The sequence below is a fragment of the Nothoprocta perdicaria genome, unplaced genomic scaffold, assembly GCF_003342845.1.
Source record: "Nothoprocta perdicaria isolate Ctin4 unplaced genomic scaffold, notPer1 scaffold_180, whole genome shotgun sequence".
Taxonomy (NCBI): Eukaryota; Metazoa; Chordata; class Aves; order Tinamiformes; family Tinamidae; genus Nothoprocta; species Nothoprocta perdicaria.
In genome coordinates this window covers 1,480,776-1,499,217 of record NW_020454983.1, presented here as the reverse complement: position 1 = coordinate 1,499,217, position 18,442 = coordinate 1,480,776, and the positions used below count along the sequence as shown (strand labels likewise).

Below are 18,442 nucleotides of genomic sequence, written 5' to 3'. Positions count from 1 at the left end.
AGGAAGTCTTAGGTACCCATATTAAATTAAAAAACACATGGTAGATGTCAAACATGTCATCACAGCATATTTATTACTGCTGTGGGAAAAGCCATCCACTCTATAATAATATGATAACATATTGAACAAGAACAGCACAATTATCTAGAGGTCACAGAAGTCACTGCAGTACAGCACAAAGGTTCTGAAGATAAATTCACTTGAGGTAGCTCCCAGAGCAGCAGCTATAAACTGCCAGAAACACCACAGAAACACCGTAGATAAGTGCACRCTATCTGGCTTTCAAAAGTGGCTTTTACCAAGTTAGTCTGATTTTAAGCATGATAAATATTTATGAATTGTATCTGCAAGGTAAACATGCACTTAATCTTTTAGTTCTAGACTTTCATTTTTTTAAAGTAACAATGTGAAACTTAAGTCCAGTTAAGCCCAATTCTTAGTACAGTGAATAAGATATTGTTATCAAATATTCTGTTTATTCTTTTCTTGATTTGATTTCTACCCTGGGCTACCTCCTCCTCACCTAACTAATCTCTACATGTCTGTATTTAAACTGGGGAAATGAGGAGAAGAAAGACTATTTATGCTCGATTATCAATACGCTTAGCTAAAACATAATAGAAAGTAAAGCTGTAGCATAGCTTAGATCAACAATTTAAATACTCAAATATTATATCTTGAGAAAAAACAAATTTCTAGAAGATACAATGAAAAGTTTTGGCAATTTCAAAATAAACAAGAAGCATCTATTTAAAGGTCTTATGACTAGAAATGCTGCAGCTGGTAAAAAAAATTCTTTTCTACAGAAAAGAGGGTATGAGTAAATACTTCAGTCCAAAGTGGAAACCTGAAAAACCATCTTTGGTCCCAGCAGTAATAAATATCCAGAAAAATAAAATGCATAACTTAAACTAGCTGCAGTTACCATAGAAACCAGCAAGACTTACTCAACACTTCCTACTCTGTGCCATTATCATTCAGTATCTGATGAACTCAAACGGAGCAGCATTGTTCCYATTCCTATGGAAACCCAGGAAATAGCCCACATCGTTGTCACAGGAGATTAAAGTAATCTAGAACACATCTCTTGGACTCCTTTATGTGGCACCAAGGACTATGGAAAAATAAAAATAACTAAACAGAGAATTTTATATGTATATATACATGCACACACACACATATATAAGTAGAGCAGCACAATTCAAACCAATCGCTACAAATAGTACTTAAGTAGCAACACYTGCAAACACTTAATAATTTGGGAACAATTGAGACAAATTGGTCTGTACTAACACTAAAATACACTAAAAGGTATATTTTCAGCAACTTTATATATGTTATCATTATCTCCATACAAATGTCCTAACCCTGATGAGATTGTGGCTTTAAGTACTAATTACGTATTCTCTGACCACGTAAGAAAAGGGAAGCTTTTATACAGACATTATATAACCAAAAAGGTATACACTCAAGAACACAACTCTGTGTCAAAAGATTAAAAAATCTGCTACACACAGACTCAGAAACATAATTGCAAATAAACAAGATTTAAGAAYAGCTGAACATCTGTGTGTGAAAGGTAATATGCTTGCCCATTATTCCATTCTGAATTAATAAATGTCTTCTTTCTCTTCTTTAYTAAGCTATAGAACTAATCTAACAGTGATCTAATAAAAATATATTTGAAAACTGTTAAGACATATCGCAGAGTCAGCCCAGTAAAGTAAGAGAAATCTCTGATAGTGGTAACAGCAGATATATTTCAGGAAACTTCGAGTAGCCGATTCTTATACAGTCATAAGGATGTTTGACACTTATCCCTCCTATTCTTGTCAATACCTGTTTGGGATATGTTGCCCATGAATTTGTCCAATATATTCCTGAACCTGCTGATGCTATTTATATAGCCCACTGGGGGCGGGAGGGAGAAAAATCCAGAGGCTTCACTGATACCAATATAAGAAAGCTCTTCAACACAAGTTTCATGAAGTGCTTTCTAGTGCTTTCATCAGTCAGTCCCTGGTGAAGACCAGTTTGCCATAAATTGGGAAGAACTTCCTGTTAGCTCTAGTTCCTATAAGCCTTCTCCCAACCTAAAACTACCAACTGTTTTCAAATTTACTTAGAAATTCCATCTACCTTACTGCTTAGAGTTGACTTGCTCCATACTTTAACACTGTCCCTCTTAAGATATAAAAATGTGGATTTCACAAGTACTCAAGATGGACGCGCGTGTGGACATTGCTCTTCTATATAGCAGCAAAGCGATGGCCTCAATCTTATTCTTGATGATGTCCAGGMTTTTGTCTGTCTGGCTGCCACTGAAGACTGAGTCAACAATTTCAAAGTACCATCTATCATGACACTGATATCTGCTCTGTTTTTCATAATCATAAGCATAGAAGCATCATAAGCATAGCCCCAAGAATGATTCAGGTGTACTTTCCATCTTTTTCCCTGGATGTACTGCCCTATATTTACACACTCTGAAGGTCATCTGCCACGTACTTGCTGTCATGGGTATATGAGTATTACTGAGTTCTACACTTCGAGGTCATCATCAGCTCCTTTGTGTTTTAATTTCTTAATCTGTAAAATAAGAAGTCATCTGCCTGAAAAGASAGATGCACGTGTAGTTTAGTCTCATCTATATATCATTTTGGCACCCACAGAGGCATACAAAAAGACAAGATAATTGTTAATGTGATTAGATCATTACTCTAATCATTAGAATGTCCTAGAAATGTTTAACAATCTCATCAGTTAAAATCCCAAATTTATGTGAGCAACTTTTCAAAAGATATACTCAAGTTTCTAACTAAACTTTYAACTACATACTGAGAAACTTCAGTCTTTCTTTTGATTACAGGAATTATTTTAAACTCTAGGAAAATGAGTCTTGGTCTGGATTTTGAGTCAAGAAATAGAGGGAAGAAAAAGAATCAAAAACAAACAGAAACAAAACAACACACAACCACACACAGAGCACTGAGGCGAAGGACAGTCATTCTACTACAAGAAAGGCTGCAAAACCTAGCTCCTGTCATCCAAGAACCTACGTTCATCACTGCTAAAAGGCTAATATCAGCTTCAGATTCGCAAAATATGAGCGTGAAATGAGTATGAAATGCTCTAAACCAAACAGTATATATCTTGTTTCTGTTATCAGTCTAATTAATACCTGATTTTCTAAGCTAAGTCGTACCTAGTCAGATCAGCTGCGTCACAGGAACATTAAAGATGCTCTACAAAAGTTTATATGGTAATTCAGAACAAGATGGGTTGCAAGAGGCCTCCAGGATAACAGGGTTCTACAATGGAAGGCGAGAGAGACCAAAATTCATGAGAGCTTTGTTTGCCCTATATAACCCTGTTAATATTCATTATCATGTTCTGAGAAGCTACATAGTGCCCAAGGATTCTTGCTGGTTTGCAAGCCTCGTAAAATATCTGACATTGTCAAGAACACTGTCAAAAAAAAATGTATGCATATCAAATATACATGCCCTCTCCAAATTCATATCTGTCAGGGATACCGCATTCTCCTTTAAGCACCTGTTCTTATAGAAGTCATGAAAGAAATGTTACTACTGTTGAAAGCGCAAGACCCCCAAATAAGTTCTGTGCTGATGAATTTTGTTTTGGCAGCTAAGCAACTTCACCTTATTGAAAGCTCTTTTCCTTAATCTTAAAAGAATCTGAGTCCACTTYGTTGTAAATATCTACCTTGAGATGAAATATTTCATTTAAAAGAACACATACAGAGACAGAGCACACATGYGAGTGTGATTCAAAATTTAATCACATTTTAAAATTTTGACAGCAATTTCTCTGAAAYGAAGATACACAAATATGGCAGTATGAAACTCACTGTGAAGCAAGAAGTAATGTGAAGTCTTATTACTAACCCCAAAACTGTGCTATAACTTGACAAAACATTTGCAAGCCTTGTATTTTTCATCTTTGGAACKTGTGGGACAGAACACAAATTTTGGARGATAGATGAGCAGAATATAGCAACAGCTACACACTAATCAAAAGTATGTTATAGCTTATCCTAAATGTACACTAGGAAATAAAAAGCCACTTTTTAATTCAAGACACAACAATATTTCACATATTGCTTCCTCTAGCCATTTTAAATATAGCTAGTAAGCRGTAAGAACATTAGCAAAGCAATGTAAAACCTTCTGATTGACTCTGCTTTCTTCAGTAACCGGGAGGAGCAGACTACTAGAGCTGGCACGACACTAGAAGGCTTTGAAAGAGTAAGTCTCTGCCATGCGTAGGTCATGAAACGCTGACGACTAGAAAAAACAGCTACAAGTTGTGCATCAGCTGACATTGAAAAAGCTGTCAGTCAACAAACATATTTTGGTCTGAAAAGACCAAAGACCYGCATGGGATCTTCTCTGTTCCTGTAACAACTGTGGATCTACCAGTCCAAAATATTGAGGGCATATCTGCCCAACTAACACCACAAGCACCATTTTTTTTTAATTTGAAGCCACAAGTAAAGGGGGTGACTGGATACCTACCTGTTATTTCTAATTTTTCAAACTGAAAGCAGTGAGTATCTAGCTCCCATCATACAAAAGTAATTTCATCCTCTACACTCAAATGAAAACTAGTGCAGATAAGAACAGTAATATTGCCTTTTGAGAAGTGGACAGCAACTAAGCAAAGCGAGACACTGACTTCATTATGAATCTGGTGAGTTAGCATTGGCTTATTGAAATAGTTTGAAAGATATTCAGGTAAATGCCCTTAAATATGAGAGAGAGAGAGAGAGAGAGAGAGAGAGAGAGAGAGAGAGAGAGAGAGAGATCAAAATATCGAGATGATACAAAAGCCTAAAATAAGCTAAGTCATCTAAGAGGACAAATAATAACTTGGTCACAAAATCAAACAGTCTGTAAAATATTCTCTTCATTTTCTTCACTTGAACAAGCTGTGTCTGAAATTGTATTTACTTCAGTTCAGAAAGAAATAACAGGCTTCTGCCCACTTTCACCGATTATTAAAAGATACCAAAAGATACCTGACACCTTTATGATGTAGTGTTTCACACTAGTACCCCAGCCTTCTTTACTGCCTTTTCTTTTTTTTTTTTCTTTTTATTAAAAAAAAGGAGTGTTCACACACAACCAGAACCTAGATTGAACTGCAGTAACACTTTCAGGTTTATCTTCTATATCATCCACTTTAATTACACAATTAAGGAAGTATTTTTCCTCATACTCGAATGATTAATAAAAATTAATTTCAGGAAGCAAAAATCAGCTCTTAAACACCTTTAATTGTTCAGATTAATTATGAATGCATTTTATTATTTTCTGAAAAGCCTACCTCAGGAATTCCTATTCTATTTTTCCATCATCTACCTTGGAACAGCAAGGAACAGCATTATATTGTACTTCAAAACAAATCACATTTTTTCCTGAGCAGATTTCAGGTCCATTTATACCATTTATGGTAATTAATATTTATGTCACTCAGCATCAACTGCAAACAGCACTGCTTGGGTTCTGTTAGCATGTTCTTATGYAACTTCATATGGACAGATTTTTAAGCTACGTGAAAAATTCTTTCATGTGCCTACATTATTTAAGAGCATGAGTCACACTTTCAAAGGCAGTGCCACCCAACAGATCCAGTCCCAGTCATGCTTTAAAACCCAAAGAATGAGGAAAAGGATGTGCAGACCACAAGACTTCATGCATTGTGCTTTGCCAGCTCATCTTCCTGTGCTCCTCAAGAAGACAACAAAAGAGGATGCTAACTGGAGAATGTTCTGAATCACCCTCTGGAAATTATTCCTTACCCAGATGATATCGTGCAGTGTGAATATTCCTTTGTGCATAAGGCACTTCTGAAAGTCAAATACTTAAAAGTGGGACTTAAGCTCCTAAAGTAAAACTACCTTTACTTTCAAATTAGTGTCTAGTTCTATTTCAGTCTTCTCTCTCTACAATATTCAAACCACTAAACTGCAATAGTAGCAATTGAGCAACAATCTCATGTACATGGCACTTTCATGTGATTATGCTGCCATTAAAAAAAAAATTACATACTCTTAGACAGTAAGTTGACATAATGTCAAAACAAGTGATGGCCAAAGTCTCCCAAAATCTAGATAACATACCTGCTTTGACACCATTGCTGACAAGAAACACAGTAGGCCCAGAAATCTACCATAAGTCTTTTTTTTTTAATATATATATATACACACATATGTAAAAGGTAGCCCTTCCTTTTATTTGAATATTTAATTTGAAGCCAGAATATTTCAGAGTTTCAAGAGATTTCATTTATCCTGTTTAACTTATAGGATATAATTTCTCTCTTGTCACTGGAACAGCAGGAGACTAAGATGACATTATACTTTTTCTGTCTTACTTTCAGTTATTAAGCTTTTTGTTTGTTTGTTTTCCATCAGTCAATTAAAGATTTTACTTATTTATTTTTAAGAAAATAGTGGGCAGAGAGGCTTAAGATTTTAGGTCTAGGATGGGTTAAATCATGTCACTAACTGCATCCAACAATCCAGATCATCTAACATACAAGAAATTTTTCTTGTTTTCCAAACAGATTTACTGAAATACGTTATTTGGAAAAATGCTAACAAAGATTTTGAAAGTTAACTATTAAAAAAGTTCTTGAATAAAATAATTTCATAAATGTCATGTCAGATCAGTTGAAAGTATTTTGTGTAACTGTTTTCAGTCTTTTCCATCGCAGTTTTGACAAATTTTTAGTGAAGTTAAAGATCAAAAAACTATGATGGCCATTTTGAAATGGAATGTTCTAAACCTTTTCCAACTTGTTTCTCAACTACATCTTTAAAGAAAGAAAAATGAACATCTAGCATAATTTTCCATTTAAAGAAAAAAAAAAAAAGCTGCAATTCTTCAGCTAGTTTCACAGCTAGGTTGAAGACAGTCTTCTGCTCTGATTCTTGAAGGTTTCCTTACAATTTACAGCWACTGTTGCCTGAAGAGAAATGTTTGCTTTACCCAACAGTTGTCTTACATTGATATAAAAGTGTGATTCTGTACTACATGCACATAGATTTGGAGCTGTACTCTTGAAAATCAATTTTATCCTGCATTGAGAAGAAAATGCTAAGATTCCACTTTACATACACAACCCTGCCAGCTTGTCTCCTATGRTTGCCAAATACACCAAGGCAGCATCTGCACAACAGCTTTCCAGTGATCATCCTGTACTAATGATCAATTATAATTCTTCGCCCACATCCAGTGCTTTGAATCAGAACTTTAGTATTTGGCAGGAACAAGTTATTGGTAGGAATAAGTAATGGTATTAAATTTAAAATATTAAAACAATATTTACTTGGACAATTAAATTATTGAACTCAACTTAGCTACATCCTATAGCTACAAATAAWGTAAATATTATTTCCAAGAAAAACTGTTCACTGAGCAGTTAACTTTAAGCAAACGTTTTTGTGGAATAAGTTTTAAATCCACAAATAGTCATACTGCAAAAGATATACTCCATCCTGAAAACAAATTCAGTCAAATCCCCAAACCAATGTATGCCCTGTTAAATGCATCCTATTTTCTATGCTCAGCAAAATTATTACATTCCGTACACTATGTCTTTGCTGCTACTCATATGCCTCAGATGATTAACACTCTTGATGAGCCTGGCGTGCAGAATAGCCTTAATCATATGTTGTTATTATTATAGACACACTCACAGAAATAATCTGACTCTACAACGTTATTCACCTGCCTAGAAATAAAACAATGGAAATAAACTAGTCCCTTCTGAGAGACAAGGGTACACTGTAAGAAAAAAATAAGAAAAGAAAGAAAATCAAATAGAATTGCATAAATTCCCTGAAGAAAAAGACATAGWAAAACATGTTCTATATTTTAAGCTCCAGTCTTGACTGTCTGCGTTTGTGCTGGTATTCACCTCAGTAAAGACAATGCAGGCTCCTTTGTGATTAAATAAGCTAGCAGCATAAAATTCCAGCTTGTGGATAACCTCTATCCTTAATAGCTAAGTCAAAAGAAAAATTATGACTCCAAGAGTTGTCATTTTAACGTTCAAAATATCAAAAAAAATAAAAGGGGAGAGAAATCAATAAGCTGTGTTTCATAAAATCATCAATACACCRGGTTGACACAGAGGACATATGTAATGCTAAAAGCAACACTGAAATATGTTTCTATGCTATTGGTAAAAGTCACTGTGTAACAAGCAAAAAAGCATAAGGTATTTTTAATAAAAACTAATGAAAACAGGGTTACTGCAGAGCTAAACAAGACAAAAACATGATAGCAACTGATCCACTTCAAATTTTCCCTATGAAGAAGAAACTGAGAATCACTATTTCCTCCCTCCACCTTCTCCCCCCTCAAAAAAAAAAAAAAAAAAAAAAAAAAAAAAAAAAAAAACCACCACAATTACAGACAAGAACAGATTCACAGTAAAATACCTTTCAACTAAAGGAAACAACCAAGGACAAAAATTTTGTTTTCATTTTGTCCCAAACTACCTCAAGAGTTTCAATGAGATTACACAAATTTTAACCAGACAGGATATTTAAATCATTTCATCTGATAATTTATAAGTACCTGCATTCTAACAGGAAAACTAATCAAACTAATCARCTACTCAAAATCAAGATACTTTTGACAGCAATGGGCTCCACAAATAAGACTATGAATTTCAGTATGATTTGACAAAGCTATAAAATGCTTTAAGTAAACTGAAAATTATAAAGTCTTCCAGTGAACTTAATCTGCAAGATACATCATCTTTGGGATGTTTCCTAAATTTTATGGCACATCCAATTCAAACTCATATTTACATTTCTAACTACTCTATCCTGGTCATGGTGCAAGCATACTGAGCTAATTTGGGAGCGGGGGGGCGGGAGGTATTAAATAAATAAATGTAAGACTATAGTAGGAGAAAGTTTTTCTTACTTGCCATGTCCACTTAGCTCTTTGCAGTAAGAATTAGTCTGTTATTTTACTTACAAAAAAAAAAAGTGTGGATTGACTCTGCTGCAACAAACCAAGAAAATCTTTTCCACTAATGCCAGGAAAACAGTGCTTACTACAAATGCTGTTAGAAGTAAGAATATATAGAGTGGAAAGGAAAAAAAAAAAAAAAAATCACAGAAAACTCACAAGAACTCTGCCAGTTAACGTCTGGGCAGATATCATGACTCCTGCCCAATCCTTCACAGAGGTCATCCATCCCACTTCTGCTGCCACGTTCTCCTCTTTTTCATCTGTAGGCTTGCAGGTCCCGTCTGCTTGTGTATCTCCACCACCATTGATCTTCTGGGCCTCCTGTAAAATAAGGTTTGAGGTTTGTTAATACTTAATAAATTGTCACCAGGAGTCATCATGCAGTTGCAGCTACACTGTCTGTGCTGAGGAATAAGCAAATCAGTCCTCTTGAAAGAAACTAAGCAGGCTACATCACCACGTCCTCTGGAAGCAGCTGTTCTGAACAACCAGAACTAACATAATGACACTCCTTGACATTATTAAAAACAGAAAGGTGCCACAAAATATGCTATATGTTCTATGCCTATGTGCAGCATAATTGCCAAGAGCCATATATGCAACTATGCAGTTGCTCATAAATGTACTTATCACAGAGATAAGGAAAGAGAGAGAAGGAAATTTTGATTTATTGGTTCATATCAATATGTACTAAGTGTGAACATAAACCCTGTAGAATTTGAATTTACCACTAGAATTATCCGTGTAAACCTCTCTTAGAAGCACAATGTAACAAGACAATTATCATCAAGTGTGAGGGGAACAACGTTCACTAGAAGGAACCTGCAGGGAGCTGCCACGCTATCAGCAAGCTAGTGTTTCAATGAGAGCGTCTAATATATCGCAGGAATCCTTCTGTCAGTGTGTGTTGGCTCTTGCAGAACAGGGAGCTGGAAATTAAAGGAGTCTCAGCTGCACTATGCTGACTGATGAGTCACTTGCATTGGAATTCACATCAGCCTTTCGTGGATGCTGCAGCAAGGATGCCGTGTCTCTAACCGCCTGCGTGCTACAGGCACAGAGGCTGCACAGAAATCAAGGGAAGCAACAGGAAAAGCCATCCTGGGTTGCGTAGCGTTTAAAACACATCATATACAAAGCGTCAGGCTGTGCCATGAGCAGTGACAACACCAAAGAGTTCCTGAATGCTTCACGAGTAATGTTAAGTGAGCAAACACCAGCAAGTCAGCAAACCCAGGGCTGAGCTCGGCACGCAGCACCTCATCTGTGCCTATAGATCTACCTTAGTGCCTCAGGCACTCAGCATGGACCAGCGGCCAGGAAGACCTTGTTTATAGATCATTTGCCAATAGGCCACTGAGCATAAAACACCATTAATCCCCCTTGGGGTCTCCGTGCTAAAAGCAGACATGCTCGACACTTGCCGAGCGGTTATTTCTTGGGTAGGGAGATTACAGCATCTCCATCAGAACACAGAGCTGCAAGTTGACCTTGGGCACGCAGCTGGACACGCTGTCAAGGGTGCTTCCCAGGAGCAGGACTGAGCTAATGAAGCGGTTACAACAAATCTGTCACCAACAAACAGCAGTAGAGCAACTCTAAAAACACAACATGGAGCCCAACAGTTGTTCTTGCACAAGGGCAGGGTTTTGCATCTTAATTAGCTCATCAGATTCCTCTCTGCTACCCTAAACGTGGGCTCTATCTTGCTACTAGCAATTACAACACAGAGCATGAGGTGGCTATATTGTTAGCAACAAATTATTCATCGTTACAACAGTAATTCAATACTTTTTGAGCAAATAATCAGACAAAAGATAAAAGCTATTTGTATTTGCATAACTGGACCTCATTCAGTGATAAATATAGATGCAATGAATCAGATGCTTTGCAAGCAGCACTGAAAGAGGGATGCTGCATTGCACATGCACAGAGCAAACTGCTGAAATGAGCTCATTGCTAYAGCCAGGAGCTCATGCTAAGGCACAAGACATGCCCACGAGAGCAATAAATGGCTAGAGACRATTTGTGGCTCAAGACGTGCAGGTTGGTCCTAAAGAAATGCTTTGACCACCACTAATGTTTTAATTATAAATCAGGAGAGAAAGCAAAACCTATCTTCTCCCCAGCCTGGATGATGTGGGTGTGCATATACCAGGCACTGCAGTCCAGGAGAGCACCGAGCTTTAGGCAAACACCCCTAGGGACCACTGCAGCCCTGAGCAGCCTCCCCATGGCCTCAGCCCAGGTCCTGGCCCCATCTCAGGCCAGCTCAGGGCCATCAGTCTCTGCTGGCTCCAGTCCCTGATCCCCGGGCATCCTAGGCTGGGTCAGATCCTGCTTGAGCTCCTAGGCCTGGTCCAGATTCACAGATCAGTGCCCCATAGCAGGGCTAGAGCCAATGTGCTCTCTTAGAGCAAAGAACCAACACCGCCCCATAAGGAGTCCCTGTGGCATTTCCAGCCTCTAAAAACTGCTTGTATCCTGAGCCACGCATCCCTTCTCCCTCCACACTGCCTGCCCTGTCCGACAGGCCACAAACTTCCCAGGGTAGCTGGTCACCATGCACCTCACACGTTCCTACTCTGTGCAAGTTCATACTCAGTATTAACATGGCAGTGAGGAGAGTRCAATTATCTCCTCTCAGTTAGACACCGAGACAGTGATTAGCTAACTCGGTCACCAGAGAAGTCACTGGCAGAGCAAAGATCAAACTGCAGGGTATTTTTTTCTCCCTTCATTTTTCACCCATCAACTATATTTAAACCAATCATAATTAAAATAAACAAGGATACACATCATGCTGAGAAACATTTACAAATACACATATCTACAAATACTTGAAGTGATGAATGAAAAGGTCTATTTCATGGTAGTGAACTTGAATATACTAATATTGTAAGAGTCAATTGTTGCTTCCATATTTCTTCCTTACTCCATACCCTTTTGTCAATATATCAAACAACTTTCAACACTTGACTATTCATAAGAACGTAAAAACAAAATTCCCTAGCACTCAGCAAAATAGCATGCAAGTCAATTTACCGAGGGAGAAAAGCAAGTGTTTCATATTTGCAGTAAGTCCTAATTCCCCAGAGTTGTTCTTGGCATTGTATTGATTTCTAGTTGCCAATAATATATTAACAATAAGCTCAGTATTTGATTTGATTCTCTGGGGGTATTCAAGTTCTTTATATCTTTGGAGGACTGTATCTGTGCWTTTATAACACTTTTTTGTTCACAGCTATGAAAATCTCCCACCCATATTACTTCTAAATTAAAATTTTAGTAGCAATAAAATCCTCTGCCAAGCATCCTTTGAAGCAGAGTCAACTACAATGTATGCAGATCAATTCCATACCAAGCTTAAGTCCTGCTAACATTGGAGTTCTAACTAGTATGCAGACAAGTTACTGTTACATAATATTCCTGTTTAGTTGGGTTATTTCATATTTTTCATTTACATGGCTAGGCTCTTCACATATTTAATTGGCAATTATAAAAATCCTAGTTATTTGTTCAATATTTGTGCAGAGACCGTAAAGGCAGCCTTCCATACTGCTTTCATTTATACAGTATACAAATCAGTCACATGAATATCGGTATAGGTCTGTTCATTATTAATTCTTCACCTCAAAGGATTAACTAAGCAACACTGCAACCCAAAAAAAGGCACTTAAGATGAGAATCGGACAGTGACGGTAATTGTTTAATTATTTACAGACTCACTAGGTACAAGTAAGATAATACTATCTTTATCCAGTCTGCTTACCTGTTGTTTCACAAAGTGCTCATTATTTTAATTAGCTGATGGCAGGAACAGTTTGTTTAGATTAAGTGAGAAGCGGCATATTTCTTAATACATATCCTTCCTGGAACAGGATGTATAAAGGAAAGGTATATAGGATCTGGCACTCAGTGATCTACTCACAACCGACCAGAAACATCAATGCTTTGGGTTATGTTTGCAACTGTAAATAGTGACTTAAATTACACAACCACTAGGATGCCTAAACTTTTAGACAGCAGACTTCACAAGGGGGAAAAGACACTTGAGAATAGGTTTCATTTTTGAAAATGAGGCCTGCCTTAGATTGAGAGGCCAGCAACTTGCAATTCTATCTCTATTAGCTGCCATTCTTAACAGCATTGCTTTCCTAGAACCTACAGTTTAGGAAATATTTTATATGTAAATGCTTCAGATCCACACCACCTTCACACAAACCATTCTTGCACACCAGAATTCTATAGTTACGTTGACATCTTTTAATTCAGCTGCTTTCTCAAAGCCACCAAAGATACACATAGCAGAATTTTTTTGCTTATGTTACTCTAGATCTTTTTCTACTTGGCAGACCTCTGATAAAGCAAGTGCTCCATTTTGTGGCCTTCAGTAGATTCTTTCACCATTTTGATAAGCCTAAAGGGAGTCTCACATTTAGAGTGATAATATTATGCTGTATTCTCAACACCTGGGTAGTATAGAGTGTATGTCAAGACACATGGTACATTGTCACAGCAGATGGTCTCTATCAGATACACCCAGACAAAACATTGGCTGAAATTCTTACTAATAAGCCTAAATTACACTTGCTAATTTGTACATAACTTACTAAGTACGAGTCCATCCAGTGTTAAACACAAATGAAATGAACAACAAAAGCAGCCCACAACCACCAACAAAAAACAGCAACACTGAAGCAGTTCGCCTATTCCAGTGCGGAATTTATCCAACAAAGATTTCACTAGAATACTAACGGACAATGACAGACCAAACAGGCAAAGTGAAAAATAACAGTGGAACTTACAGATCACTTTGAAAGGAGTCAAACTTACAGAAAAGATGAAGTAAAGGCCAAGCAAATAAATGTCATTTAAGAAGTACTTGCTATAAACTGGCCTATCCACAACATTTCCCTGAATACCCTAGTATACCCTACTCCATATAAGGTTACACTGACGTCAGCTATCATACTGCAGTAATGGTTTGGTTAGTTTAAGAGGATCAATTATTGATACCCAGAAAAACATTGCTCCTTTCATTTAAAAAAAGAAAACAGAATGACCTGTGGAAAACATGTCTGATGAGATATCCAAGCATTTTTCTCTCATAAAATATTCAGAAGCTATGTAATTCAGTGTTTGCAAATTTGGCAGCTTAAGAAAACTTAAGTCCAAAATAGATTTCAAAAGTTCTTATTAGTTCAATAGTGAGATACAAAAATCCTGCAAGACAGCTATTATTGCTTCCTTGCTTTCTGCAGGGACTCTGAGATGCTCTATGCCAATACCTGCTTATTCCAGCAACAAAAATACAGCCTTCTGCACTGACCAGAAAATCCTTTGCTCTGTAGAGCTTGGGTTGCAATGCCAAACACGTGCTCTCATTCTTCTTGTTACTGGCTTCTCTACTTCATTCACAGATAATCACTCTCYCAATAGATTATTTTTTTTTCCTCTGCTCTTTATATTTCCCATATTGGCTACACATGTAAAATCCCTTCTTTATGTCATTGCTTTGACTGCTAGAAATTGCAGCAGTAGGGGGAATTATTTTTAAAACCCTGACCTGACAGGTAAGGAAAACTAGATTAGTAAAATACAGTATTCCAGCAACATTCCTGCAACCAGCATAATGACCTCTCAGAGAAAGGGTTCCAGGTATCAAGATAGTAGGTCACACAACTGGAGATCCAACAAGAGACTCCACAAATATTGAAGAACATGACATTAAGTTCCTCAGAATAAYAGAATAAAAAATAGTGAAACATTCTAGACATTACAATGAAATGGAAAAATAGAGTCTTAGTAATATTGAAAAGAACGTATAGATAGATGATGAAAACAGTTCCTGTCAAACTTGTTGAAAATTAAAGAATATTGCAGAATGACCCAGTATAGCTCCACTGAAAGTAACAATGTTTTAAAATTACACATAATGAAAGAGATTGAAAGAATGCAATTCTTGCAGCTTAAAATCTGCAAATTTACATGCAAAGATGGCAATAATATGTGCATTGAGTTTATGATGCTTAGTTCAAAATAGCACACATTTATGCCAATAGTTATGTAAAGCTTGATAAATTATCTAGTGAATAATTTATTTCCATTTATTCACAAAAAGGGATTCTCCAAATTCCCTTTTGCTTCTGAGCATACATCATACCCTATTTTGCCTCAGGTCGATCTATAGAAAAAAATGATTGGTGAACTTAAAAACCTGGATAACAAGGAAAGTTATTGTCTGTAAAAATAGAAAAATAWGGACAAGACAGGTATGTATACATTAAGAGTTTTCACAGAACTTTTCACAGATTTTCAMACTAATGCTTGGCCCATTTTCACAAACTTCTCCTTTGCTACTGCAAAAAGAACATTCCTTATTAATAGAAGATTGACCTATTATCATATTAAAATATTCCCCCAAGTCCCTATTCAATTATAAAGTAGCATAAAAAAGGGCAAAACAAGCATTTCATTTAATTAACGGGTACACAGAGTTTAAATCAAAAGAGTCATATTGTTCTTTGGTGTCTATTTAGTGCAKAAATAGGTGTGCATAAGTTAGAGTTACTCCTCAAGACAGAGTGCTGGTATTATCAGTTGGTTCTGTGGTTCAAGCCATAAACAAAGACAAATGTTCGAAAACATATTTTTATGTTACTCTAAAAACATTAGAGTAACAAGGTTTCATATGATAGAAGTTAAACCTGTAAAAAATATCAGCAATGTCTGTTGAAATTGAGTTATCGGAACTATAGAAGGGAAGAGATTATGGATACAAAAGAATAGACAAGTGTAGAAAGGTATAAGCACTTTCTGTCACTAATTCCACTAATATTGCTTACTTCCATCTACTAGGAGTCAATTCACATGGAAAGAATACAGCTGGAGACTTAAGCGATAGAAGACATTATAAAGAAATGAAAACTGAAACTGAATGAAAAATTAACTACWTCCCATTGACTAATCAACCCACACCAAATTTCTTTTTGCTATAGAAATAAAAGACATCTTAAACACAAGTGGTTCACTGAACACTTTCTACAGGCATTGAAAAGAAAGAAAACCAAAACAAACTAACGAAAACAACATCTCACTCTGCTCATAGCAACTACATTTTTGTGATACTAAATCATTCCCCAAAACAAAGTCTTGTTTAAAAAAAACGAAGAAAAGAAGTCTTTAATAAGGGGGAAAATCACTGCTAACTTGCTTACCTTAATCATAGGAGGTACTTTAGCTAATTATTTGTAATTTTGCTGCTGTTAACATAATACCCAACTCTAAATGCATATCCTGTTTTTCAATCAATCATTACCTCTGGATAGTAAATATTAAGAAGACTGTTAAAATTAACTTTATCTGTAGAAACTAGGGCAGTTTAATCCTGGCCATTTAGAGGTAACATAAAATATTTCTGTTTAGTGTCTATTGTTAAAAGTACAAAGGAAATCACAACGAACCAAAGGCAATCTCCATATAATATAAAGCCATACCTAGTCTACATTGCTGACCTCAGAAATTAAGTTCCCGTGTGCAGCACATAAATATTTCACAAGCAGCAAGTAATTAAAAATATTTAATAGCATACAAAGTCGGAAAGCTGCATTGCAGCACTCTCTATGGGTATTAGAAAAAGCAGGAGATAGAGCATATAAACAAATGCACAAGGATCTGAAGGAAAAATAAATGACAGTTGTAATTTTCAAAAATGTTGAAAATGCAAGTTGTAAAGTATCAATTTTAGTGATTAATTTGATAATTATATTGCACTAAACATGCCTCTCCACTTCTAATCATCTCACTAGAAGACAAGTATGAGCGCCATTACTTAATCAAGTAACGATGACCCTATTCATACCCCACTGCTATGGAAATATTTTTGTATAATCTTAACCTTATAAATTCATTGTGTAGATTATGAGATGAGATTAAATTTAACCTCATTTATCCACTGTCYTTGTGGATAAATTTCTTTTAGGTATACATGGTGGGTGTTTCTAGTCCATTTACCAGACAAATAAATATCGACAAATTATCTAAAGTTCATGCTTATAGATTACAGACACAATAGCTGAAATACAAACATATTCAGTTCCCTCAAATTTACAGATAAGGACTGAAATCTACGGAAAAAGAAGGTCAAAACYGTCTCACTTTCATACTACAACTCCATTCATTTTGATTTATGTCAGAGCAAGAGAACAAGCCCAGTGTCTTCTCTTTGGCTTTCTTAACCTCTGCCTGACAGCTGCAAGACAGGGTGAATTAATTCTACCTATCAGAAGCAAAGCAATAGCCAAGGCTGGGCAAAAAAGGGAGCACCAGATGGTGGTGATTATGTTGTAGAACCAAGCCTTTCATATTTAATATCTGCTAACACAAGGGCCAAGCACAGCAAAATCCCAATATAATCTATCATGTAGCACAGTCCTTGACTAACCTTTTTGGGGAGAACTGCAGCATCAAACATAACCCACAAATCAAAGTATTTAACACCAATATAGATCAGGAGCAATAGAAATCAATAAAATAGTCACAAGAAATACCTAATCTTTGTTCTACTTGCTGCAATTATCTTTTACTACAAAAAAATCACYAAGACATGAGTCAAAAAGGCAAAAGTATGAGTCAAAATTAATTGGCTAATTTTTTTGTACTGACATTTACAGGTTTCATACGGGGTACAGATTTCAGTCTTTAAACATAAAATATAGAACTAGAAAAAAAAATAAGGCCTGTAAATACAAGATATGATGGTTAGTGTGATTTTTTTCCTGGGTCTCCCTACTTTCTAAAGCCTTATGGATTCTCTTTGTAAGCTTTCTATACACAGCTATTATCAGTAACATAGCAAAAATAGTTACTCCAGAAGCTGAAGCATCAAGAGGAAAAAAAAGACAATATTATGAGACATGTCAAAAATGGTAAATTTTAGAAAAAGGAAAACAAAACCAGACTGTCACAAGAAGCCTGACAGTTCATGTTATGTTTCAGGCTTTCTAAATTACATTTTCAGCTTCAAAGAAATTATGGCATAAAGAAACAGATTAAATCAACCTGGAAGTTAAAATCCAAAAATATTTTAATTGTCCAGTACTATAAAGCTTTCTTGCTGAAAATCTTTCACCATTTAAAACCCAATTTCTGCCTTTGAATACTTCACATGGCATAATTATCAGCAATTTAATTAGTTTTTATTATTATTATTAACTAATTGTAGAAGTACAGTAAAACCTATATTCAAGCACATCAGTCTGTTTATAACTTTTCATTAATTGGCTGATGTGCTAGGTAGACCTTCCAGGCCGGGTGAGCCGGACACGACCTCACCTTGGTCGCATGTCAGCGGAAGACTGGTTTTCCATGGCATGTGGCCTGGAAGGAGAATCCTGAAATATTTCCTGGGAGGAAATCCAGGA

At 36.2% G+C, this 18,442-nt stretch overlaps 1 protein-coding gene across 3 annotated transcripts in view; it reads right to left on the bottom strand.

The window, feature by feature from the left end:
• Positions 1-18,442, bottom strand: part of LOC112945060 (calcium-activated potassium channel subunit alpha-1-like) — a 208,254-nt gene that overhangs the window by 95,784 nt on the left and 94,028 nt on the right. For 2 of the 3 annotated variants that reach the window (XM_026036576.1, XM_026036577.1), the window contains exon 2: positions 9,174-9,338. In XM_026036576.1, coding sequence (XP_025892361.1) covers positions 9,174-9,338 — 165 coding nt within the window. Of the gene's footprint in view, positions 1-6,267; positions 6,994-9,173; positions 9,339-18,442 lie in introns of those variants that run through there. The other variant, XM_026036578.1, reaches the window with a different exon arrangement.